Source organism: Haliotis rufescens, unplaced genomic scaffold (assembly GCF_023055435.1).
Source record: "Haliotis rufescens isolate VD_foot unplaced genomic scaffold, xgHalRufe1.0.p SCAF_22, whole genome shotgun sequence".
NCBI lineage: Eukaryota > Metazoa > Mollusca > Gastropoda > Lepetellida > Haliotidae > Haliotis > Haliotis rufescens.
The window spans coordinates 11,703,588-11,730,466 of record NW_025963913.1 but is presented as its reverse complement, the minus strand read 5'-3'; the positions used below and the strand labels follow the sequence as shown (position 1 = coordinate 11,730,466).

The window sequence follows — 26,879 nt, the reverse complement described above, 5'->3', positions numbered from 1 at the left end:
TCCTTCCCATCCCAAAACCGGTGAACATACAACAACCCAGACTGACTTCCCAGGAATAACCTTAACTAGTAACCATGTGTACACATGTACTGACTTCCCTAGATTAACCTTATCTAGTAACCATGTACTGACTTCCCAGGATTAACCTTAACTAGTAACCATGTACTGACTTCCCTGGATTAACCTTATCTAGTAACTATGTACTGACTTCCCAGGATTAACCTTAACTAGTAACCATGTACTGACTTCCCTAGATTAACCTTATCTAGTAACCATGTACTGACTTCCCAGGATTAACCTTATCTAGTAACCATGTACTGACTTCCCTAGATTAACCTTATCTAGTAACCATGTACTGACTTCCCAGGATTAACCTTATCTAGTAACCATGTACTGACTTCCCTGGATTAACCTTATCTAGTAACCATGTACTGACTTCCCTAAATTAACCTTATCTAGTAACCATGTACTGACTTCCCTAGATTAACCTTAACTAGTAACCATGTACTGACTTCCCTAGATTAACCTTATCTAGTAACCATGTACTGACTTCCCTAGATTAACCTTATCTAGTAACCATGTACTGACTTCCCAGGATTAACCTTATCTAGTAACCATGTACTGACTTCCCTGGATTAACCTTATCTAGTAACCATGTACTGACTTCCCTGGATTAACCTTATCTAGTAACCATGTACTGACTTCCCTGGATTAACCTTATCTAGTAACCATGTGAACACATATCAGGACATGCTTCTGAAACTTGGAAACCAAAATACAGGAATTTTATGAGTCAATCTACAGTTAGTGACCAGAAACCAAGGAACAGATGCTGGTTGCCTAGTAATCCATTCCAGTTCACTGCCAAAGACTTATATATATATTTACCCAAACAACAGCAGAAATGTATTTTCGTTGTTAAACTGCAATGCCTCATGGGACTCATCAATTAAAACCTAATAAAAAAAATGGTCTCACAGTTGTTCTAACAAGGCAAATGAAGCTATGTTTCAGAGTGAGTGAGTGAGTTGGGTTTAACGCCGCTTTTAACAGTATTCCAGTTATATCACGGCGTGTCAACTTAATGTGGGAGGAAAGCCCGAAGTGATGCAGGTCTCAGACGTTTACGACTTCGGTGAAACCCAAGAGCACGGGTATGGTGCTGACAAACCTTGAAACATAATCGGGGCGAACCGGGATTCCGGGAACCCACAATCATAGGTTTCTGGCGTGGCTAAGGGACGCAACTCTGCACCCGTGCCCCCCTATGTTTCAGAAGAAACAGCCATAAATCTTTAAAAAATCAGTAAATTTCTGTGTCAAGTGGGTTCATATGTATCTTCATACCAAGGTTTACCACAGCGAATTAGTACCCAATAAAATTTTCAAAAAGCAACAAATCTGCACAGCAAAATTGTTGGGGAGAAAGTGGAAGTCATGATGGAAGTCATATTGATTGATGAAATATGTAAGTCCAAATATAACATTTTGACTATGGCTGCCATTGTGGCCATTTTAGTGGTTTCTGGGGAGATGAGGACAACGTGAAAGTACTCAGGTGAACAGATGAACTCTGTTCAGGTGAGCTAACTCTTGAACTCGATGAAAACACCACCATATGACAGCTCTTTTTATGACCACCTCACCTATTCTGAGATGTTGTATGCAGGTTGCATTTATCTGATGGCTGTTTTACAGAAACCCTTTTGTGTGTAAAGCCTCATCAAAGAACTTTGTTCTGTTGGGAAGGTTAAACAAATGGCAATTTCAAACACAATTATTTGTAAAGACTGCCTACCTGAACTGTCTTGAAACGAAGTCCTAGTTTCCCAGCCTGGCCACGAAGTACTTTTACTTCCCGTGGATCCGACCACTCCAGTGAGGAAGGGTCTAGGTAGAGTTTCTTCAGGAGTTGATGTGGGTCTGTGCCCATTCTCAGGTCTTGGCTGTTGTTTTCATTTTGTTTCCTGTTTTGTCAACCTGTAAACATGAGAAAGAAACCCAGTGACATTTGATCCTTACATTTTTCTAATGCATACACCTATTTAAACAATTCAGTCTTCGGAGGTTACTCTCTCAAATTCAGACATTTTGGGATACCTAACTATCTGAAATAACCAATTCCCACTGTTTAGACCAATATAAGATCAACAAAATTCCAAATCACATAATATGGCCGACTTTGGAATAATGTTTAGGACATGAAATATTTTCTGATGTTGTTCACTAAAGCTTAGCATGAAGGGACTTCCTGGCCCAGACAATGATGACATCACTTTCTGTCATGATGACATCACTTCCGGTTCCAGTGCAGCTGTGGGAAGTTCTCACCACCCCAGAGATGTGGCTACTATCTTTACCTGATGTCTTACAGGTGATGAAAAGCTGCTTCCTGTGCCTCCTATGTGGTTGGTCGTGCCAGGTAAAATCGAAGTGCACAAACAGGACAGAGATGACGATCTGGAGGTTCTATGTTTTTGCTGAGTGCAGGGATTTTGTAATGTTTGTGTCCCACTTTTCCATGATCTGAGGATTGGTTCTTGGCAACAAACTCCGGAAGTGTCCTTTATCGAAACTTTAATTATATCATTTTCTGACGAAGGCTTGCAAAAGATAAAGATGCATTTTCTGTGTTTTTGATAATGAGTAACAGTGATGTCATATGTCAGAGATCTTATGGGACATAGTAGCCGTCTGGATAATCCACAGTTCTTCCCAAAGCATGGAGAGTGTACTGTCTATGCCCGAATGGTCCAAATGTCACTATTTCTGTCAGGGATTACATAAAGCCACGCTTACTAAGTGAAATTATGAGTACATCCTTCAAGGTATAAACTAGTGACATAAAAATCCTAAGAACTAACATTCACTTTGTGTGAGTTCATTGGAGTATGAACCTTCATACAGTTAGGGCCCAACATTGTATGAAGGTTATTGCTACAGCATTTATACAATTTGGTTCTCAATCTATGAAGGTTCAAACTCCAATGAAGTTACACAAAGTGAAAGTCAATTCTTCAATCACCAAGCTATTTTTGCAATAGTTGTACCAATATTTCTAATACAACAAATGCACTCATAGTCACTCCATTATCATTCGATTTCATCTGCTTAAGACAATCACCTTGCAATGGATGATCATGATTCCATTAAACCAAATCAGTTTATTGTTTAGTTACAACATAAAATTGCACCATGCTCACAGTCATCATAAACACGCAAAACAAAGCCTTTTTAACAAACAAACAGGAAAAATGTATCCTATTCCATCCAGAAGACCTCATCATCCCGAGGCAAGGGAATTAAATGTCTGTAACATTTAAGTTTCCACCCTTGCCGAACTAGGCTGGAATTTCTGGGCTCAATTGTAGCGCTACCAGTGGCTATTACAAGTTATGTCCCTTCTTTGTCCCTCCTATTGACCAATCAGATTCAACCTCTCATCATGCTCATATCACTTGCATTTGCTTCAAATAAATTGGAGTCCCCCCAGTGAAGACGATCTGATCGATAATCAAGATCTATAACAATATTGTAATCAAGGGGGTCTTACATGGAGAAGTGCATCAAATCACATGTGTACTCTGATAAAAATCATGAAAAGATTTGGAACATATCTGTTGACACTAAGTTGTCGCTACACATGCTTTTTAATCAAGGTGCTCACATGATTTGATGCACTTCACGAAATAAAACCTGTCTTATTACAATAGAGATCTTGATTATCGATGAGATTGTCTTCACTGGGCGACACCATCGATCAGACCAGGATAATATTAACATTATACAAACTGACTAGAACTTGTCAGATAGTACCAATATTTATCCCTGCTTACCCACATGCATCAGTTTAAATATCATAATCAGGGCATAATCATTGACCGTTCTCTCAAGATGTGACATGGCAATAAAACATGCAGTTTTCTTGAAAACTTATTATAAGAAAAGGTAAGATACATGTTCTAAAAACATTTTATGTGGTAGGATTTGTAAAAGATACATGAAAACATAAAGTGTCATGTCTGTAGAGCTACCCATGCCTCAAAAATGGATATCGATGTACCTGAAAGCTTAGTTGCTAACCTTGGTCTTTAACTCATTTTTTCCTAAACCTTTTCAAATCAGGGCCCAATCATAAAGGACCCGTGAAGATCCGTGGTAGAATAGGTCTTCAGCAATCCATGCTTGCTGTTTAAGGCAACTATGCTTGTCATAAGAGGCAACTCACAGGATCTGGTGGTCAGGCTCGTTGACTTTGTTGATGCATGTCATCGATCCCAATTGCATGGATTGATGGTCATGATATTAATCCCTGGATTGTCTGGTCCAGACTTGATTATTTACAGGCCACCGTCATATAGCTGAAATATTGCTGAATGCGGCGTTAAACAAACCAACCAACCCAATCATAAAAAATGTATATACTAAGCGTTAATTATAAATGCATTTACATCTATTTGAGAAAGTGTAACCATACAAATCTTTGTGACCTTGACTTGTGACCTTTGACCTTTTTGGCACATATACAAAAATAATTCTTCAGTGCCATTTGGCATGTTTTGAAGATAGTCCATAGTAGAATAGTACAACTAGAACAGTGTTTGCATGAACATATGCCTAATGTTCAACTTAATAACAGACAGTTATTTGTCTGCAGCTACCTTAAAAGAGTATAAATACGTGATTAAATCATTCTTAAAGCATATCAAAATAAGTATCTTTAAAAGAAAAATTCCGAAGTCAATATTAGTAGCCCAAAAATGTTCAAAGCCTACATGTATTCCGGAAACTACTGACAGCAAATGAGCAGAGTTGTCATCACGTGACGGGACATCAAAGTGGAGAGTTGACTTGCAGACGATCATGGTTTCTGTATAGTGTTTGGTAGGTTACAAGTGTTCGTCATGGCATCACCAAACAATCACACTGTTGAAAACTATGAATGTTCACTCAATGACCTTACACATATTGGTCCATGTCAATATGGATCAAAATAGTCTTGACAGCAGCGAGGAAAGAGAGTGCCTGCCGCTCTTTTTATGTACACCATTATTTCTTCTTAAATGTTGAATCTGAGTATCAAATAGATTTTATTTGTCTCTTGACAGACCCCAAATCCCACTTCCCAAAAAGTGTTTGGAAGTCTCAGGAAAGCAAGGTGGATCTTGAAGGAAGTGTTTGGCAGTCTCAGCAAAGCAAGGTGGGTCTCAAGTGAAGTATTTGGCAGTTTCAGGAAAGTGAGGTGGATCTCGAGTGAAGTGTTTGGCAGTCTCAGGAAAGCGAGGTGGATCTCAAATGTAGTGTTTGGCTTGTCCACTTGCATCAAATGTGATCTTGACAATATTTCAGCAATATCACTGCAAGGGACAGGAGGCATGGACGTCAGCACAGAGCAAGCAGTAGACCACAGGACCATGTAACTTATCTTCTAGACTTGTATTCTAGACCCGTGAAGATCCAGGGTAGAATAGGTCTATGGTGACTATGCTTGTTGCAAGAGGCAACTAAGATGGCCAAGCTCCATGACTGGTTGATGCGTGTCATTGAATCCCAATTGCGTGGAGGTCAGTTACTGGATTGTCTGGACCAGACTCAATTATTTACCTACCGCTGTCATATAGCTGAGTGCGGCTTTAAACAACAAACAAACAAACAAACAAACAAAATTGTATTCAAGGCCACATCTGCAAGTTTGTTAGTATAGAATATCAGTTACATGGTCTAGTGCACCATGAGGGATAAAAGGTTAACACGCTACTATTGCCATCCAATACTGTGTACACATTTGCATCAAATGGTAGGACTAAATCATACATTCATTGCATGGTGCCAGTCGCCATGCCTTATTTGTAAAAGGTTTGAGAAAAATACATGGGGGCATGAGGATAATTCATCGTTGGAAGGATGTAACCAAACTTGAAAAAGATACTTTACCTTTATCCTGCATATGTACAATGATATGTCTATCCGACCTATTTCCCTATACAGTAGATTGACCCATTTCCATGCATCAAGGTATGGCTGTCGAGAGGGGCAAAGACAGGCATATAGCATATCGCTATGTGGGAAACATTGACAGTGTGAATAATTGACGTGTCAGGCTACAGGAGTAAACATTGGGGAGGTAACTCTGATAGAGAACCAGTATGGTTCATGGTTAAAGGGAAACAACACTCCAACTCTCCGTTGTCTAGTCGGCGCCATTTTAATTACCCTGCACAACCAGATGCCACCTCCTTAACAGTGAGGGGGAATCCCATAGAATACCTGTATTTAATTGGATGATTCATACTATAACCTTGCAACATCCGTCTGTGTGTGTATTTGTGTTTGTACAATTATGTAGTTTAGAATACAGCAAATACGTGTATGTATTATTTATGCAACAATGAAGTTAAGTTCAGATTCTCCAAAAAGCTAATCCTTATTTTTCAGGCTAATTGCATATAATACAACAATTACTACTCCCTTCTTGTCATCCATGTTTATGAGTTGCATTTCAATGATTATGTCACAGTTTTCAATAAATATGGACAAATCCAGAAGCAAACATATCGTAGCATATTCTAAAAAATCTCCAACTTGCTGTTTGGCCACTAGAAATAGTTCAACATTTGTAATTCACACACGGTGGACGTTCATGCAAAAGGGTACATTCATGAAAAACAGTGCCATTTTATCTGAAGTCAAGGCGAATCTCTTCTAAAATACAATCGTTTGTGATCAGAAATTTCTATAGTCTTATGGTGAAAGAGTTGTAGGTATATTCACTTAGGTTTGGTTTTGTCATTCCAAAATCAAAAATTACTTGTGTTTTGAAACTTTACCCGTGATTGCCTCTTTCCTCTTGATTTCTGCACGGCCGCACATACATGTACATCTTTGATTTCTGCTAGGATTTAAGTGACAAAAAAATATGGTTAATGATTTGTGTCTTAGATCACTGAATAATATTTGACAATCAGGTATAAAATCAGGTACCTTATTCGACGTAATAAGCGCCCAGGGCGCTCTCAAAATTAGAAATAGCTGGCTCTTATTAAAATATTATTTTGGTGAAAAAAAAACAGAGTTGAAAGATAAATTTCGTGTTCATGTACGACAGATATATTTTTCCAGAATTTAATTGCCCATAATTAAGGTTGCATATAACACACGAGTGCGTATCATACGCGAATAAATAAGTCTTGTGAATATTGATCATCCGGAAGGGGTGCTAATTGGGATTGTTCACTAGCCAATATATTCGCAAATATCGCCGTGGGCGCTTATTAGAGCGGGGCGCTTATTACGTCGAATACGGTATATGTAATGCAAAGCTCCATGCAGTGATATAGGAATCAGTTATTCACAGTAAGAGATGGCATGCAGTGTTGAGAGTATGCAAAGCGCTGTTTTGATTGACAACTTTTGAGGATTGAATAAACAATCGTGTAAGTATTTTATTGATATTTTTAGGTACGGTAGATCAGGGTTCACTCCAGGAAGTTTCTGACATGAGCCCTTCATGTGAAAATTTGAAATATTCCTGAGGTACGCCCATACAGCACAATGTTAAAATGCCTCATCGTATTTGAAATTTTGAGCCTAGAATTATCACTGGTAGATAATCTTATTCAAGTAATACGACATTTTTGATGTTTGTAGGTGAAAATGAGAGTGTCAATGCAGATAAAACTATTGAAAGATGTACACAATTTTCAATCGCGCTGAATGAATGTTGATGCGATATCTATGACAACTATGCGAAAATATCGCGGAATCACTGCCTAAGTCAATCCCTGGGTTATAAATCCAGGTGAGATGTGATGAATGTATTACATGTCATGTAATATGCATGTGGTAGCACAGCAAGAGAGGAATGGTCAGTTGAGCAGCTAAAAAACATTGACCAAAGGATTAACCGATATTACGTTGATTGATAAGTCACATTTAAAGGATTTGTCAAAAGTAAGTGTTTATATACTTGTATGTAGGTTACTAAAGCAGACGGAATACACCCATATCTGGTCATTAAGTGCCTATGTAAAAACAACATACTTTGTTCAAAGGATTAGCTGATAACATGTTGATTGATTGCTCAGTATTATCTACCTAAATGGATATCTGTCTCGGCTGACCAATAAGACTTGACACCTTTGTGAAACACCTGAAACAAACTTACATATCAGTTGAGAGATGAAGACAGGTTATAACATCTCCAAACGCTATAGCTATTTTAGAATATTATATTGTTACAAAGACATATGACATCGAACAAGTATTTTTGTACAGCTTCAGCTGTATGGGATACTGTTCCTTTATGTGGATACTGATGGATACACTCCTCGAACAGGGTAACTGCCCAACAGTATACATATAACTTTTGTCAGTTGTAATTACGATATTTGCATATTGTTTTCATTCATTTGCTTTAGCAAGAACACGAGAATCACCGGTAGATTGGTAGAAAATATGCGTACAGCTGGTTGCTATTTCTGGCTAAGTTTACGAGAAAGTACACTGAGCACACTTTCAAGTCATGTATGCATTAATCAACAACAAAAGCAGAAGTCAGTTTGCTGCAGCTCTATATTGTATACCTTTGTCATGATATACAGATTCTCATACTTCAATCCTCCAATAGGTGTTGCTTTGAGCAGCGAGAATAGTGCTGAACACAAGTGAAACCAGTCGAAATTATAGTCAATCATAAGCAAATTTTGAATTCACGAAGAAAAAGCCGATCCAAAATCATCCATATTTCAATACTTTCAAACTTGGAGTGTTAAAGGGGCACTGATCTAAAGCAATTCCCCGGGACTGGTTGTTGCCTTTGTTATTGTTTTTTCCCTTGAGTACCCGGATGATATAGCAAAATCCTAGACTAGTTCGCGACCTGTGCTGCACCATTTGTAAGCGCATATGTCACTTTTAATGATAGTATAAGGGTGTATGGTCGCATTGATCAACAAAATGAAATACAGTTTTGGAAATAAGGAAATGTAGGTATCTTTGTGGGTAACATCGGTAATGGTGACGAAGTTTTGATAAAACACTTGCTTGGTAATTGTGCGATTTTGTTTACACTATTTTGACTTGCAACACCAAGTAAATATTTCTCCTGAACATTGCTTATTTTATCGTGTTTATATTTTTACAGTCAAAATGAGCAATCAATCAACGTATAATCGGTTAACTCATTGAACAAAGTATGTTGTTTTTACATCGGCACTTCATGCCATGATATGAGTGTATTCCCTTTGTTTTAGTAAACCTAGACATGTAAACACTCACTTTTGACATATCCACTGTGCAAGTTAACAGTGATTAATCAATCAATGTATTTTCTGTTAATACTATGATGACAAGGAACGATCCGTTGATTTACAAAAAAGTAAATAAACTAAACATTCATTTCCTGCTGGGCTGTCACGTGCATATTACATAAGACAAATTTCACCTCACTACAAACCTGGATTTAGATTGAATAATTACCCCAGACACAAGAAATGCCAAATGGGAACCTTTGTCAGGTATTCTGAGTGGTGCTACCACTAATTATACCTGTAATAAATTCATTAACTGAGCATCAAGTGAATGACGACAAATACACAAGTGTAGGGTTATACCAGAAAACGTGGATGACAACAAGGGAGTAGTAAACGTATTATCGATGCAATCCGAAATACGAAAATGCTTTCACTGCATGGATACTTTTTTTTATTATTAAACTATAACAATCAGGGGTATTTCCAAATGGCGACATCTGATGAGCTCTGCCATTCTTTTTGTCAGTTTGTTTAGGCTGAAGAAATTAATTAACATGCACCCTTTGTTTTATAGATCACAGTTAACCAATCAGTGTTCAAAAATGAGTAAAACAAATATTGCCTCCAAGTTTATATGACGTTTGCAGACGGTAGCCCAGTCTCTTGTCACGCTCAGTTGTGTTGCGTATCACCCGGGTACTCACGGGGAAAAAACAATAACAAAAGCAACAACCAGTCCCGGGGAATTGCTTTAGATCAGTGCCCCTTTAATGTTTCCCTATAAAAATAACATACTCACAACGCTGTGGGTTTCAATTTTAACAATATCTGCATGTCTGCACAGGTCTATTTCATTAATATTTCAACAATGTAGCTATTACTTTAGAAAATATTAATTTTGAAAAAATATTAATTACTTTACCACTATAGATATCCTGCCAACACATCAATCTGTGGTACCCCCCAATCCGTGGTATTTTTTAATGCGCACCATGCACAGATTTGCGCCCCCTAGCGATTGTTTTACATTGACAACTCGATCGTGACAACTACGAGCAAAAAATGTTCAGAATTGCATCTATTTGCGTAAGTACAGCTTTATATTACGAGAAACTCACTAAAATTAACCTTCTGCACGTAATGCACTTTTTGTACCAATATGAAAAATGAGATCGTAAAAAATATTCAACTCGTAAGTTCAGCAAGAGAAGTTCATCTGCTAGCTAATGTAAACAGTAATGTGTATCACGTGACTACTAAGGGGAATATCTGCTCAATTTTAAAAACTATGGAAGTTGAGTAGGGCCATATCTTATATCGTTTATCGTGGTATGTAGGATAATCCTGTGAGACGTATACGACAGTACCGGACTTAAAGTCCAACACAACTGAAAGATGTCTATCTGGAAGTAGTTGAACAAGGTTCTTCTGTCTAGAAAGCAGCCAGGAAGAGTACTCTGTGCCTGGCCAGACTAGGAGAGTCAGAACTAAAGGCATAACTTCCCCACAATGTTTGTCCTCTGGACAGGCCCATTATTTTCCCAAGAAGGTGAGGTGAGGTGAAATGGGGTTTAACGTCGCGTCCAAGATTATTGCACTTATATAGCGACGTGCATGTACGTGTATGTGTTTGTGTGGCTGCTTGTACTAGTCCGGACTGATGCCGATTTATAGTGCTAGCTCACTGAGATACCATGCTGCAGTTTAACATGAATACCCCACTCAGACACAGTATACTGACTCCGAGCCGACCAGTCCTTGTTTTAGCCCCTTAATGCCGAGCGCCAGACAGGGTAACAACAAGTACCATCTTTTAATGTCTTTTGGTATGACGCGGTCGGGGATTGAACCCCGGACCTTCCGCTCTCTGTGCGGACGCTCTACCACTAGACCACGGAGGCGGTCTTTCCCAAGAAGAAGAAGCACGCCTTGTCGACCACATAAAGCTTATGGCCTCAGTAGGGTATGGATATACCAGGGCGCAGGTTATCTGTCTTGGAACTGACTATGCCATAAATCTCAAGAAACATAGTAATTATTCCAAATCACTATCACTGCAGTGGTTTGGGGGTTGATGGGAAGATGGCCTGAACTGAAGTTGCGACGACCAAGGGGATTGTCTCAATTACGAGCCACTGCCACATCTGAGGAGAGCATTAACAAGTATTTTTCTCAACTTGAAGCAGTTCTTGACAAGTATGACCTAAAATCAAGCCCAGAGCTGATCTACAAGGTTGATGAGAAGGGAATTAATCTCACACATTCTTCACCGCAAATCGTTGGATCTGCAGACGAGGTTCCAATAGAAATCTGCCCAGAGAAACCCTCTACAGTTACTGTTTTGGGATGCGGCAAAGCTTTGGATCAGAAGATTCCACCTTTTTTCATTTTCCCTGGTTCATGCATGCACGATGATCTCTTAGATGGTTCGACAGTTGGAACATGTGGAACTGTTAGCGAGACGGGATGGTCCAATACAGAAATATTTCAACGATGGTTGACAGGCCATTTTGTGAAGTATGCCAAAGTCGGAGGTGACTCTGCTGCTATATGACGGCCACAGGTCTCACATCACCCCTCATCTCACAGATTACGCTGTTGACTACGGGATAATCCTGTTTGTTCTACCGAGATTTTCAGTTCAGAATGTAGGAAATGGCAGCGGTAAAATTCTGGAACAGTTAACAGATATGGTGTCTGTTCTTTGGCCTGTGAGGCATACAAGATTTCTGTCTGCCAGTTACCTGCACAGTGCTTTCAGGAAATGTGGTATTTATCCATTTGACAAGTCATTCCTGAAGCCATCTATGTTTGCCAATCAACAGGCAGAAAAAGCATCAGAAATTTCAAGACAAGACGTTCTATCCATAAGATCGTTGGTGGACAAGCAATTACTGAACCAGATATTTCATGTAAAGTCATGGCTTACATCAACCAGTCCAAACAGTCAACAAAGCAAGGCATCAAAATCAACTGCGAAGTCAAAGACAACTAAAGTGAAAACAGATAACACGACTAGCAAGTCTACAGGAGACAAGGATAAGCAGGACAATATAAGGAAATCAGCTACACGTCACACTGTTTTGTCATCCCAACAACCAGAACCATCTGGGATTGATAAGCTCTTTATCTCAAGCGACAATCAATCAGATTCTGAATCTATCAATGATGTTGACGACAAGTGTTGTGTGTGCGAAAAGTTTCAGCCAGATGAATTGAGGCGATGTCCACATGTTGAGTTCACTAAGTCATGTAAGTGGGGACAGTGCATACATGGGAATTGTGAACTGGGTAAAATACTGTTGTGACATCTCCTTTCTTCGCCAAAATGATGTGTTTTTCTGTCCGTGTCACTGTCTACCTTGCAAACACCAAGAAGAATAAGGACGTTCGTGATGATCATGATCGTAAACTGCAAATAATCTGAAAATTTGTGTTCAAGTGACAGTCATATTTCATAATTAAGTACAGAAGTATCTGTATTTTGTTACGTTTGGAAGTGCCTTGGGAACATAACTTTCGATTCAAAAGAACTTTGACATTGTGGCATGTGCTAACCACCCATTGCTTGACCCGATGAACTTTACAAGGGTAACATGAGACGTCACTACAAGTTGTGTAGAAAAGGCCGCTATTGTACAGCAGCCGATACGGAGGCATTTGTGGACAAAATGATGTTCCTTGTAATTAAATTGTGTAAAGGTGAGTGTTCTAACAATTTATTTCACATTCATTGCTTGTAGAAGTCAGCGGTTTGGTTTATTGTAGTGCTTTTCTCAATATCACGAAACGTGTCGCGAGGGTATATCAATGTCAACAGTATAATGTATAACACTATGATTGTGTCAACTTATACCCCATGGTCCTTATAAACAATAACAAACAAACCAGGAATTCATTGACGTGAAAACATATGAGGCCTATTAGTTTTATTTTCATATTTAAACTAAAATGTGCCATATTCACCATCCTGATTCTGAAGGTACCACAAATTACAATTTGTTTTATCTTCTGGGTTACACATGTACGCTTTTAGACCAGTCCTTGCATCAATAGGTAGGTATGCTACAAAATATCTTTGCGCCGTGTTGATCCTTTGCATCAAAGTTATCTTGTCAGTAGTTCATGCGCAAAAACAAGAACTTCGTAATTTCATAACAAACCGGATGTTGCCGTTTCCTACCAATGCCATCCATGTAAAAATATTAACTACCTGCAACACCAACATGGCTTGCTTTGTTAATGATGACAGTGGCCATTAAATCAAAAAGACAAACACTCACGAGCAAGTTACTGACGACCGAAAAGGAAATATGGAGATGTCTGTCATATTCTTGTTAGACGACAGTCGTGAATCGTAAACGCCGTCGAGCTTCCTCTTCCGGTACTCAAAGAAGACTGGGCTCCATGTTTACATGTCGCGCCAAGCTCCTCGCAGCGATAGCCCGTGTGAAACGAAGGTGTCACGCGCTGGGAAGGAAGGAGCTTGATCTCGCGCCCTCAAGCGCTAAACTGGTTCCCGACTCTTTCTCTGCGTGTCGTCTTGTGCAAATGTTATTGTGAAATGGAGAGAGACACCGCATTACAATGGGAAAACCAGTTGTGTTGGTAACTATACGAAGCACGTGTGCTGCGAGGTGAGACTCATAAAATATATGTCTGTCTGTGTTTTAAAGAGGTCACTAGTTTTCACACTTTCCTAGACCGTGTGCATGTGTGGAGAGCCAGAAATTTCATTTTGGTCTAAAAAATGGCAACAAATGAAAATGGCTAACATTTTAAGAAAATGTTTATTTAAATTAAACCATAATATTTGTGTAGCATAACAGCAGTAATCCAGGGCCAATTTTGGTGCATATTCATCTAAACTGAATTTTGGGAATAGAAAAATGACTTTGAAATGTGGCGAAAATGTCCATTTTGGGGGGGATAAACTGTTGGTGAGGGCCGTCCCTCTATTATATGGTCTCTGGGGTAAGTTAATAACTTATGACACATCTGAGCTTCCAGGCACCGTTTCTAGTACAGCATCAACTGTGCCTGTCAGTATGGGCTTGAAATGTCTTACCTACAACAACAAAATGTGAAAAGAAACATAATGAATCTGTATTAAACTTTCTTTTGTCTTTCAACAGTTCTTCACAGTACTCCAAGTCATTTTTCATGCTTTTCTCTTTTTGTGCTGCCTCTTCCAATGCGCAAATAGAATCTTCCAAAGCTTCAGTTGACATTTCGATATATTCCTTTGAAGATTTCAGCTCTTGTTGGTTGTATTCAAATTCCTTCCAAATTTTCTTGACTTTTGAAGCATTTTTGGCCAGGCTGGTTTTTAGTTTGAGCATGGGCACTCTTTTCTCTCCTGTTAAGGCTGAAATATTTTTCTCTCATATTTGGCTTAAGGGTTTCCAATTTCTGTCTCTTTACAGCAAATTCTTTTTTATTTTATTTTTAAATTGTAATTTTCCCTTTCTGGAGATATCATTTTTTCTTTCTTGTTTTGCATTTGTGGGTTTAACTTGCTTACTTCATCCCTTAGGCTATTAACTTCATGTCCAAGGGCTTGCAATGTCATAATCTGACCTCATTCTCTCAGGAGTTTGTACTGGCACAATGAAATGCTCAGCTCTATATTTTTCCTTACCTTTTCCTTTTTTTCTTTTTATCTTCTTGCTGTATTCGGTGTAACTTACTCATTAAGGCATTAAAATTAAGCTGCTGAAGGGGAACATTAAAAACCTGTCCAACCCACGTAGCAAACGGTTTCCGGGGGCAAATTTGTGAATTTCACATACTTACCCATTTGTTTGAAATTTAGTCGGAGCTACACTCACATCAAGCAGTGCGTTCATGCTGTCAATAAGTTGCATCTGTTCAAGTAATGGGAACGTTTTTAAACTTTACTGCTTATTTTCCAAACTTTTTCTTTGCTTTTTCAATGCTACGTTTCTTGATCTTGATCTCAGCAATGAAAAGGAACCAGACCCAATAATACTACTAATACTGCTGAATTGAACAAGTGATGCAATGTTTCTCTTGAATAAATTTTTCGCTCACTAAGTTCACACTCAAAATGATAATGAAGCCACTGTGCAACCTTATTATTTTCTGACAAACATTGAGCATAAATTGATGTTACAGATTCACAATCTCTCAATTTTCTGTAAGTTTCAAGAAGATTATTCCAATCATCCAATTTGCCCCACCCCATCCCCCATGATTCAGATTGGTGTTCAATATGTCATACAAGTTCACTGTACTTTACATTAATTAAAACATACATTTAGTTATTTATTGTAACACATATATATGACATCATAATTGTTCCTCCTACCTACGTTCTTTATTGATAATAAACATGTTTCAGTCACAAACACATGACATTGACAATGTGAAATGGTTCAGCCTGACAGTTATTTTAGTATTTTTAAAACTTTAAACTGTCAACGCAAAAAATACCCCAATGTCATAAATATATTCTCCCATACAACCTTCTTACATTTACTGCCTTTAAATTACGAGGATTGTTAAAAACAAATACTGTAGTGTTTGTGAAACATGTCCAAAGGGAAGTAACTGCATAGTTATGTAAAAACTGCATACTGCTAATAGAAGTAGGGTGAGGTCAGATTTAATTATTTTTTGATATATTGTCCCTTATTAATTACATCTGGGGGCACGGGTGGCCCAGTCGTCTAAGGCGCTGCAAATCGCTGTGCAGAGTTGCGTCCCTTGGGCATGCCAGAAACCTATGATTGTGGGTTCGAATCCCGGTTCGCCCCAATTATGTTTCTAGGTTTGTCAGCACCATACCCGTGCTCGTGGGTTTCACCGAAGTGGTAAACGTCCGAGACCTGCATCACTTCGGGCTGACCTCCCACATTAAGCTGACACGCCGCGATATAACTGGAATACTGTTAAAAGCGGCGTTAAACCCAACTCACTCACTCACTATTAATTACATCTACAACACACTGAAAATTATAACAAATAACAGCAGAAGAGAATAAACCTATTTACAATCGCGTATTCGGCTGTATTGATAGTTTTAAGAATAACTGTTGACTTCATCAAAGTAACTCAACTTCGAAGAAAATTCTAAAAATAGCAGCTTATGAAATACGCATGCAACCTTTACCCTAGTAAAGTTTGTGATGTACGCTGATTTTCACGCTTTCTGTTTAATCAATGAGTTTAAAGATGGGACTTTGAACCGACCCTCTGAGGGTGTGGTAAACCAGCTTTGAGAATAATTGCAGGAAGAGTTACCTCCTCTTGCCGGGATCATTGCTCCAGTTATACAGGTTGCGAATGACTAATGTGTGAGCAGTCAGGGTGGCCTCTCTGGGATGTGGATTTTCAATTCCTACTGCAGGACCCGGTTTTTCGCGTGCGTGGGCAAAGTCACTGAAGCGCGTGTAAAAGGACTTTGAATGTCCTGTGTATTGGTGTCACTTCATCGTTAGCGCTTGGTTGATTCCCGGCCTTCATTACCACCAGGAGGCTCGTTTAGGTGTCTGTGGCCTGTGCGGTCAGCGGGTGAATGTGGATACATGGAAAGACGTGTGTGTACTTGAATGTGTGTGATTTAAAATTAACTTGTTGCACTATCAGGATTGTTTGAAAATTATTACGTGAACTTCACGAGTTTAGTGGTTTATCTATTCATCATAGCACACAATGAATGGTCTACGATTCAATACGACATTCAGTAGATGTTGAGAGTTCACACAAGTGTGTGGGTATTTCCTATATCAATTACCAGTATTTTCTTGAGTATAGTGCGCAACCCCCTCTAGCGGATTCAGTATTTTAGGGGGAAAAATCGAATGTCAAGTGCAGAAATAAATTACACTGTAGATCTACCCCTTCAGCGAATTCCGGTAAACGAACGGGTGATGAGAAACTTGGTCAGTACAAATTCAAAATTTGAGATAAAAAATCACCAGACAAATTTATTTACCGTTTAAATTGTATTTTTTGTTCTGCCAGGCATTGTTTTACATCCAGGGATTAAGATTACCTTGTGTATTTTCTCGTAAACTAAGCCGGACACAGCTATCAGCTGTACACACGTTTTCTTGGAATCTACCGGTGATACGGTCAAGACACACCCAATGATATATAACTTTACAGTATTTTAATGCAAGGATCGGCAAAAATTGTATCTGAAACTATTTTTTATCAGTAATTATATATCCCAATATCTTGTTAATTTAGTTGCAGCTTTTACTAAACATATTTTAAATAATAATAACCCTAAGCGAAGCAGCTGATCGCTATTGCCGGGTAATAATTTTTCACATGGAACCAGTCTGACCAGTCACCGTCAAGGCTCTCGCGCACGTGATCGCGAGAACTACGTGTTGACATAGAATCGTCAAACTATAACAAATATGACTTTTAACGAGTCAAAGTATGGCATTTATGATATATGTATCCATTCTCTGTCAATTAAAGTTCGTTTCAAGGCGTCAATAGCGGTAATCTGACCGTGGTCGCTGTTAATAAAAGGTGAGTTGCGCGATCTTCCGCTCCCTTCGCCGAAATTAATTAAAACAATATTTAAAGGAATTTTGAATAGAATTAATGAAATAAGTAACATACATAAGTCCAGATATAAAAAAAACAACACTTTTTATAGCCAGACAGTGTAATTACATTATTAATTTGCGTACTTTAGTATGGAATTGTTGACATGGTATTTCCGGTGTTACGTGCCACGGCAATATCTTTCCATGGGGGGAAAAAAATCATCAAAAGTCATTATTTCGTGTATATTGCGCACCCTCTTCTACACAGCTATGTTTTTTGGACAAATATTGCGTACTATACTCAAGAAAATACGGTAGCAGCTGATTAGTTATTTCATCCACGTCATGGAACAGTTAAGGCATATCGTTTTGATCGTTTATTTGAGGATGTTAGAAATAAAAGTCAACGGAAGAAATCCGTACGCCTGTTGTCTTGTTTCTTTGCTTTATGAAATATTTAGTCCCACCAAATATATATGTTCATTCTGAAATCGTGTTCAGATGTCATCAACAGCTCCATTTATTAGTGAACACGAACAATAATAATTATGGGATACATCAGCATCACAAAGAGCACCACGTGTTTCAGGCGGGTGTTTGTTGCAAGTTCAATTGCGCGTGTTATGGCAACAATCTGTTGAATAAGCTATAATTTACACTATAGCAATTGCAAGAATAATAACATTAAGTATAAATATAAATGGGGAAGAAAACATGATCTTATTCAATGACAAGACAGATCGTTTACGTACTTGTCCGTTGTCGACAGGTCGGAATTCGCTTTATGCAAATATTTTTACCCGGGCATAAATTCCATTGGCTAACTTGGACAGTATGTTTTTCTACACATAATGGATTTAATAATCGACACAAAGCATTACGTAGATGTAAATACGAAATAACAAAACAACTGGAAAAGTACTAGTCTTGATTTGCTAGTTTTATCTCAGTGCTCAATACAAAATGTACGTTACAGGAGGTAATTGTAGGCACTTTCAACATTCAAAAATAAAACCACTGACAAATCACTAACCACTGACAAATCACATGCACGTGGGTTTCAAGCACCTGTTTTTACCTGTCGTCAAGGTGTCATAGGTCATGGACATTCACCTTGATCTTCAAACACCTGGTTATGCTCAGTTTCACAACAGTCTACGTGTAAAAAGATATAAAAACCTTTGATACGCTGTATTTGTGCCAAAGCCCAATTAGTACTAATTGAGTTGTTTGAATATTTATATATTTTGTATATTAACTGCATTTATTTGTTTTTCTACACATAATGTTGCCTGTGATATTCAGTGCGCGCGCGTTTACATGTATGTTTCAACGTTTCTACCGTTATTTATTATAAACGAAATTAGGTTGTTTTAACGTTCGTGATCGAAAATCGGACAACTACACGATCGATAACGATTCAAACTCGTAATAAAAAAGGAAATAATCATATTGTTATGTTACAATGTTAGCGGAATACGTTTTCAAAAACTACTGATACGGACTGTATGTCTGACTTAAAATACTTTATAAGGCATAGTTGGGAATGCAAGTCGGCAATTTGAAACTAAAGTACTCATGGAAATGGAAAAAAACTGTTTTGCTGGATTTAATAATCGACACAAAGCATTACGTAGATGTAAATACGAAATAACAAAACAACTGGAAAAGTACTAGTCTTGATTTGCTAGTTTTATCTCAGTGCTCAATACAAAATGTACGTTACAGGAGGTAATTGTAGGCACTTTCAACATTCAAAAATAAAACCACTGACAAATCACTAACCACTGACAAATCACATGCACGTGGGTTTCAAGCACCTGTTTTTACCTGTCGTCAAGGTGTCATAGGTCATGGACATTCACCTTGATCTTCAAACACCTGGTTATGCTCAGTTTCACAACAGTCTACGTGTAAAAAGATATAAAAACCTTTGATACGCTGTATTTGTGCCAAAGCCCAATTAGTACTAATTGAGTTGTTTGAATATTTATATATTTTGTATATTAACTGCATTTATTTAAAATCTGAGATCGAAAAAACCAGGGTTTTTTTTCATTTCCGTGAGTACTTTAGTGCCGCAAATGCTTAGAAAGCTGCTTTCAGTTCATAGTGGCTTGTGTCGACTTCCTGTTAGTAATTTGATTGGTCGGTCAAACTTCGCGGAAGGTCGTTCTGACGTGACCTGTAAAGTACACAGCGGTTGCGAGATTTTGTATAAGAGTTTAATAAGATTGAGGTAATCGAGGCATGTGATTAATCCTGTTTTGTTTATTGAAAGCAGTAGTTGTTTATTGTTAAGCAAGTTTATCTCTGCAGCCGTTGAAATATGCAGCTACTCGCCGACTCGTCTCGCATCAAAACACGTGTCTATGTACTCGCGGGCAGATGACCACGGAGTACGTTGATCACCGTGTCGGATTAACGAGACTAATTAATAAGTGATTTCAGTGGTTCGTTGCAAATTCGGTGTGTCGATGTCGGGAGTGCGAGGCTGTCGGATTAACGGGTCTAAATAGCGATGAAGTATATTGTAGATGTATATTGCTGCACGGTCGATTGTCAAACCATTAAAACTATTCCATGGTTCACACTGCCATACAGCCAATTCAAGGAATTCGAGACACGCACGTCTGTTAAAAGTTGATATAAGTACCTTAATGCATGTCCAAGATACTAACCCTTACTTGTTGACAAAGAAACTCGTAAGGTGTGTCATTGTCAAGTACAGCCTGACGCGTTATTGTTGTGACTGTTAATTTGACGCATTCATAATTACTGGATGAACGTTTAGGAGTATTTCAGACCTTTATTGATATCTCCCTGTATTTGTACATGTTTATGTACATAAAACATTAAATCAACTGAAACATGTATTATGTATTATATTAAAATAGCATAATATTTTTAGATCATAATTTGTTTTAAAATATTTTAGCCCGTTATCAATTCCATATGTTATTGGGCAATTATTGGTATATTATTAATGTTAAATGTGTTCATATACAATCATATAGCAAATATTTCGATATTGACATCAATACATTAATTTTCGCTTCGCTTCTATTCTCTTGCATTTTCACAATTCTTCGCCAGTGGCTGGAAGTATGAACGATCGAGCGAATTCCGATTCAAATAATCTTTGTATTCTCGCAAAACGCCGCGCCTGTGATGTCCATACATAGTACTTTGGCTAATTCGTGGTGTCATCAACTATCATACCACGGGAAATAAATCGAAGAGGCGACGATATATTTTAACGTGGAGGGGTAAGTTCATTTTGGGAGAAGTCACGTGCTGTATTGCGTCATCCCAGTTGACTGCGGGGTGATCACTGGCTCCCATAAATTTGATGCTGCTTCCCATTTGATTACGCGTATTTGGTACAGGGATTACCTAATACAATTAATGTCCAAAAAACAATGAACACCTGTTATTTTTATTTGTTTAAAACACACGACGTAGGTTTTCCGTATCTGGACCCAATTATGATCCGACTTCCATCTTCATCAATTTAACACATCAATCTGTGCTGTGACTAGTTTTAAACATCAAGCGTGTCGCGTGTGTAAGAGTTAAAACTAATCTGAAACAACATTAAAAGTGAGAAGAAGTTCGTGCTGAAATCATACTGGGTATATAAAATTCCAGTTCCCATTTTTTTCTGTACCATTTCATCATGGCATCAGTGAAAAGCAGACGACAAGCATTGCGGAGAAGTTAGCGTTGATCAAGAGAGAAAGAGATTCACAGGCTAAAGACAGAAGACATCAGAAGACAGAGACATGAAGCAGGAAAAGACGGCGTACGTGAGTGAGTGAGTTTGGTTTTACGCCGCTTTTAGCAATATTCCAGCAATATCACGGCGGGGGACACCAGAAATGGGCTTCACACATTGTACCCACGTCGGGATTCGAATCCGGGTCTTCGGCGTGACGAGCGAACGCTTTAACCACTAGGCTACCCGACCGCCCCAAGACGGCGTACGACCAGACACTGGACAATGCACTGTTTGCGTGGTTTACGCTATCCCGACATGACGGGACACCCATCTCTGGCGAAGTAATGAAATTTCAAGCCCAAAAGATTATTTCATTCATGTATATCTTACCATATTTGCATTCAAATGGACCCAACAGTCAAAGTAGTTAACAATAACCGAACATCAAAACTTCTACAAAAGATCGATCTTACTCGAACAAAAATAAAATCATACATTGTATTTATTCTCACAAACACCGGCAATTCTTCTGTCGAAACCATGCATGCGCATTTACGTACATACGTCATCAAGTGTGCATATACAGTACATGTATTGGACTCCTCTTTAGTTCAACTATCACCTGACCTACATTCCATTGGCCCTGAGACCCGCGTTATCGGGGTGGGGGGGGGGGGGGTGGGGGGTGTGTATGTGACTGTATAACTGCTAATCACAGTGGATAATTAAATATACAGAGTTTCCTGTATATGGCAGATGTGTATGCCGATTGAGGAATTTGCATTATTTCTAGAAGTACTGTATGCATATGAAATATATATTAGAAAATCACCGTGGGCATGTGGACTGTAAATATCAAATGCCCCACAGCATATTAACAACATCAAATAACAATCTTATGTTATCCCATACGCATGTAAGCATTATGAAATCGACGCTAAAACAAGGAAATAATTCTGTTTCACCCAAGGTGATGTGTTTAAGAACATTGGTTTTGTATGAAATAAGACACCCCGCAACATGTAATAATAGGTTAATCATATTTTATTCATCTGAGATTTGTAAACACTAACAGGCCAAACTGGCTTATGTAAATAACGCTCCCTCCAACACAACATATATTAAATACCGCATTCAGCAATATTCCAGCTATATGACGGCGGTCTGTAATTAATCTAGTCTGGACCAGACAGTCCTGTGATTGACATATTGAGCATCGATCCACGCAATTGGGATTGATGACATGCATCAACCAAGTCAGGGTCGCTGACTTTGTTGATGCATGTCATCGTTTGTTCGTTCGTTGTTTATCGCCGCACCCAGCAATATTCTAGCTATATGACGGCGGTCTGTAAAATAATCGAGTCTGGACCAGACAACCCAGCGATTAATATCATGAGCATCGATCCACGCAATTGGGATCGATGACATGCATCAACCAAGTCAGCGAGCCTGGACACCCGATCCCGTTGGTCGCCTTTTACAAGCATGGTCACCTTTTACGGCAAGCATGGGCTGCTGGCATGTCATCGTATCTCAATTGCTTGAATCCACATGCACATCAATTCCAACACATTTCTCCTGGGTTTTTTATATCTTTTTTCGCCACGGAAGTAATCAAGGTAATCGCCGTTTCACTTCGACTTACCCGATTTCATAATGTTTTATGCAGTAACTAAACTGAGCAAAAACTCCGTGAAACTATTTTTACCACAAGTTCGTTAAATTGTCGCTGTCTCGGCGCCTTATAACAGAGGCCCGCAAGCGCTTAGCACCACTGGTAATGCAAATATGATTCGCCAGGCATATGTCTTTTACCCTTTTCAACTGGTGTTCCCTTAAAGAACCACCAGTTGAAAGGGTAATAGACATATGCGCAACACGTTGGTATTTAATGCTTGCTAATCGTATATTTAAGCTTCATTTATCCAATGAGGACAGTCGGGATTTTATTATCGATTTCAATTGTGTGGCGGCAGATTCATATATAATATAACCCCAGATCCATATTGGTAATGCTTTACGCATGGTAATCAACCGCGTTATCGTGGTTCTAAATATTTGAATCTGCTGTCACAATTATTTTGATTGCTATTCAAATTCCACATGCCCCCAAATCCCAACACATTTTTCCTGCTTTTGATCTTTTTTTCACCACCGCGTTACGCATGGAGATTGGCGAAAATAGTCGAAAACAACCGTGTTCATTTGTGTACATGGTGTAAGCATTTGCATAATGCACTGGCGATACGGAACATTGAGGTGAACATCGCCATCACACACACATATATGCTGTCACAATTAAAATCGCTAATACAATACCACATGTCCCCCCATTTCCAACATATTTCTCCTGCTTTTTATCTTTTCTGAAAATGAAAGCCATTTATTCTTGTAATCGCCGTTTTTGACGACTGTTGTTGTCTATTCATATGTATAATAAAACCACACATACATATTTGTCAGGCGATACCCTTGGAAACCATCATGGTTATCATGGTTTAAAATATTGAAATCTGCTGTCACAATTCCAACACATTTCTCCTGCGTTTTAAATATTTTTCGCCACCGCGTTACGCATGGAAGGTGGCGAAAATAGTTAAAAACAACTGCGTTATAGCGTTCCGTAAGCATTTGCGATTCTAATGTTATCAAATTCGTAGATTCAAGGAAATGCCATAAATCCCTGTATAACCATGATAACAACTTCCGATAAGTTTATTATTACATAAACAGAACCACCTGCCCGACATGCTCATTACAGAACATTTCAATACATACACAGCACACAGATCACTTTTACGTTGTCCCATGACCTCATTGTAGACATGATAGAGCTACTGGTTACCGCCAGTTGTTTTTTTCATTTCTGTCACTCCGTGATTTCAGTTCGTGAAAAATGATTTAGTTGATCTCTGTTATAACGTGTATAACTTTCCCGTCGTCTTGACAGCACGTGCCACGTGATCACGCATATACGCTTCAGTTATACAAATGACATTACAAATTTGTCGTCTGCAAACCAATATTCCCCACATTCGATCTCTACATGCTATCATATGTACTATGGATTTCGATATATACACATGCTACGTACAGCTCAAATAGGTTTCAGAATTGTATTTTGAGAAAGAAATGACTGACCGATAGAAAGCAATGCCAGAACGGAAGTGCGTCATTGTGTTTTGTTTTTTATTTTCGAGTGAATAAGTCGCGATGGCCCACATGTCTTTGATAAAGCTGTATTCGGGCTTGGCGATTATTGTGGGTTTTTTTAAAAAAAATATTTCCTCACAAGTGTTTTGTCATTTTCGGATAAATCTTTCTCTCTTCCAATGAAAACGAGCAAAATTAAAATGATATCCCGTGCGACAACGGGGAGTTGGCGATAATTTATAGCCAGTAGCAATACAGTCTAAATAGTTTTGGTAAATAATTTGTTTACGAAATGTTGTGTCACATGATATGCAAATTAGGTGTAATGCCACGTCACCACTGCGCCGGAAATTAGCTTTTTGTCCGTCATCCTTTTGCCGGATCATGGTTGGTCAGATTACAACAATGGGTACCGTTTTTCAGATGGAAATCGCGCGGGTGTTAAAAATATTGAACTTCGTGGACATATCGTGCTTGGTTACCACATGTGACAAAGATTTCTCATGTATATATTCTGGCATTAAACAACGTGTCCGTGACGATAACTCAAGGTGACAAATGCCGACTGACATGACTAACATCCCACGAACGTCTTTCGCATGCTCGAATTATTCCGTACCGTTTCGCCACATAATAAAGTAGCGGAAGGGAACATTGAGGTGAGTATCGACATCACACACACATATATATGCTTTCACCAGTTCACAATTAAAATCGCTAATAAAATAACACATGTTCCCCCAATTTCCAACATATTTCTCCTGCTTTCGATCTTTTCTGAAAATGTATTTTCTTGGGGAATGTAATTTTCGATTCAATTGTTTGGCGGCAGATTTATATATAATAAAATACCACATACATGTTTGTCAGGCGATATCCACGGAAACCAACCGCGTTATCTTGTTTTAATATATTGAAATTTGCTGTCTCAATTCCAACACATTTCTCCTTTTTTTTCGCCACTGCGTTACAGTGTTCCGTAAGCATTTGCGATTCTCATGTTATCAAAATTGTCATACATAATTCATGGATTCAAGAAAATGCCATAATTCCCTGTATAAACAACTAAAAATTCTCGTGCAAAATTCGTGGGTTCGAGGAAATGCTGGCTTTGATTTTTTAATGAGGTGCCATAAATCACTGTATAAACAACTTGGTGACACTGACAAGTTTATTACATAAACAGAACACCTGCCCGACATTCTCATTACATAACATTTCCTGTGTGTTACAGCAAAGATCACGATTGTATTTGTAGGAATTACCATAATTAATTCACATGGTGTAACTTGCGTTGACAATACGATGAGACCTGACATTAGGCACATGTAGTCAGCTGATCCGGTCGAAGAACTCTCAAGTGGTCTGCACATCCGGTTAAGGAGCTCTCAAAATGTGACGAAAAGTCTTTTCTTGGATACCTAAGACAGTCAAAGCTCTTGAGAATTTCCTTATTCTCTCTCCAATGTCTTTTTGGTTGAAGGCAACATTGTATTACGCTTAATAATGACGATGTACTTATAGGTGTATATTTTATTGGCGCTTCTTCTTCTTGGCAGCTGATGGTAAATAAGCCGCACTCGGTTATCTCCCTTGAACGCACGCGAACGGCTTGCCCACCAATTCCAACACATTTCTCCTGCTTTTGATATTTTTTCGCCACCGCGTTACGCATGGAAGTTGGGGAAAAACATCGCGTTACGGTGCGTTATAGTATTCCTTGTGCATTTGTGATTCTAATGATATAAGTTTTATTACAAAATTCATCACATGAAGTTTGCAGTTGCCAATTGAAAATACCCTACTGTTTTGCATCATTTTTTTTAACATTTTCCCTTTCAAAGTCAAGATTACTGTTAATTTTTTTTTCAAAAGTACACTAATACAAACATTATGAATGTATGTTACTATTTGTGTCTTTCTTCATGCAAATTAATACTCTTTTGATACGAAAAAGGGGGAAAAAATGTAAAAACAGGCCAAACTGAATTTCTACACAGAGTTATGGGAATTGAATTGCTGCACGGGGAAGAGGCCACCCTAACTGGTGAGTCGAAGTATAGTATTAGTAGATCTAAGTTAATTGGAGTATCAGCATCTCACAAGAAATTACCTGAGTCTCATGAGTTTAACACAACCTAGTATTATAAGACAATCTGGGAATCTTTCAAATGAGTACCATTGAACAATAACTTTAATTATATCACGTAATGTCATTAT

The 26,879-nt window shown here is 38.5% G+C and overlaps 2 protein-coding genes across 5 annotated transcripts in view; one reads left to right on the top strand and one right to left on the bottom strand.

Moving 5' to 3' along the window:
* The window catches only part of LOC124146407, a 95,834-nt gene extending 82,179 nt beyond the window's left edge, over nucleotides 1–13,655 (bottom strand). Inside the window, exons 1-4 of one of the 3 annotated variants that reach the window (XM_046516674.2) lie at nucleotides 13,535–13,630; nucleotides 8,095–8,149; nucleotides 6,828–6,889; nucleotides 1,799–1,980 (exon numbers count right to left, since the gene is read on the bottom strand). In XM_046516674.2, the coding sequence (XP_046372630.1) occupies nucleotides 1,799–1,933 (135 nt within the window). In that variant the 5' untranslated portion in view covers nucleotides 1,934–1,980; nucleotides 6,828–6,889; nucleotides 8,095–8,149; nucleotides 13,535–13,630. Of the gene's footprint in view, nucleotides 1–1,798; nucleotides 1,981–6,827; nucleotides 6,890–8,094; nucleotides 8,150–13,534 lie in introns of all 3 variants that reach the window. The other 2 variants (XM_048401508.1, XM_046516675.2) reach the window with 2 other exon arrangements.
* A 32-nt stretch (nucleotides 13,656–13,687) lies between these two features.
* The window catches only part of LOC124146410, a 47,648-nt gene continuing 34,456 nt past the window's right edge, over nucleotides 13,688–26,879 (top strand). The window contains exon 1 of one of the 2 annotated variants that reach the window (XM_046516685.2): nucleotides 13,688–13,888. The gene's annotated coding sequence lies outside the window, so the exon portion shown is untranslated. The remainder of the gene's footprint in view (nucleotides 13,889–26,879) is intronic. The other variant, XM_046516683.2, reaches the window with a different exon arrangement.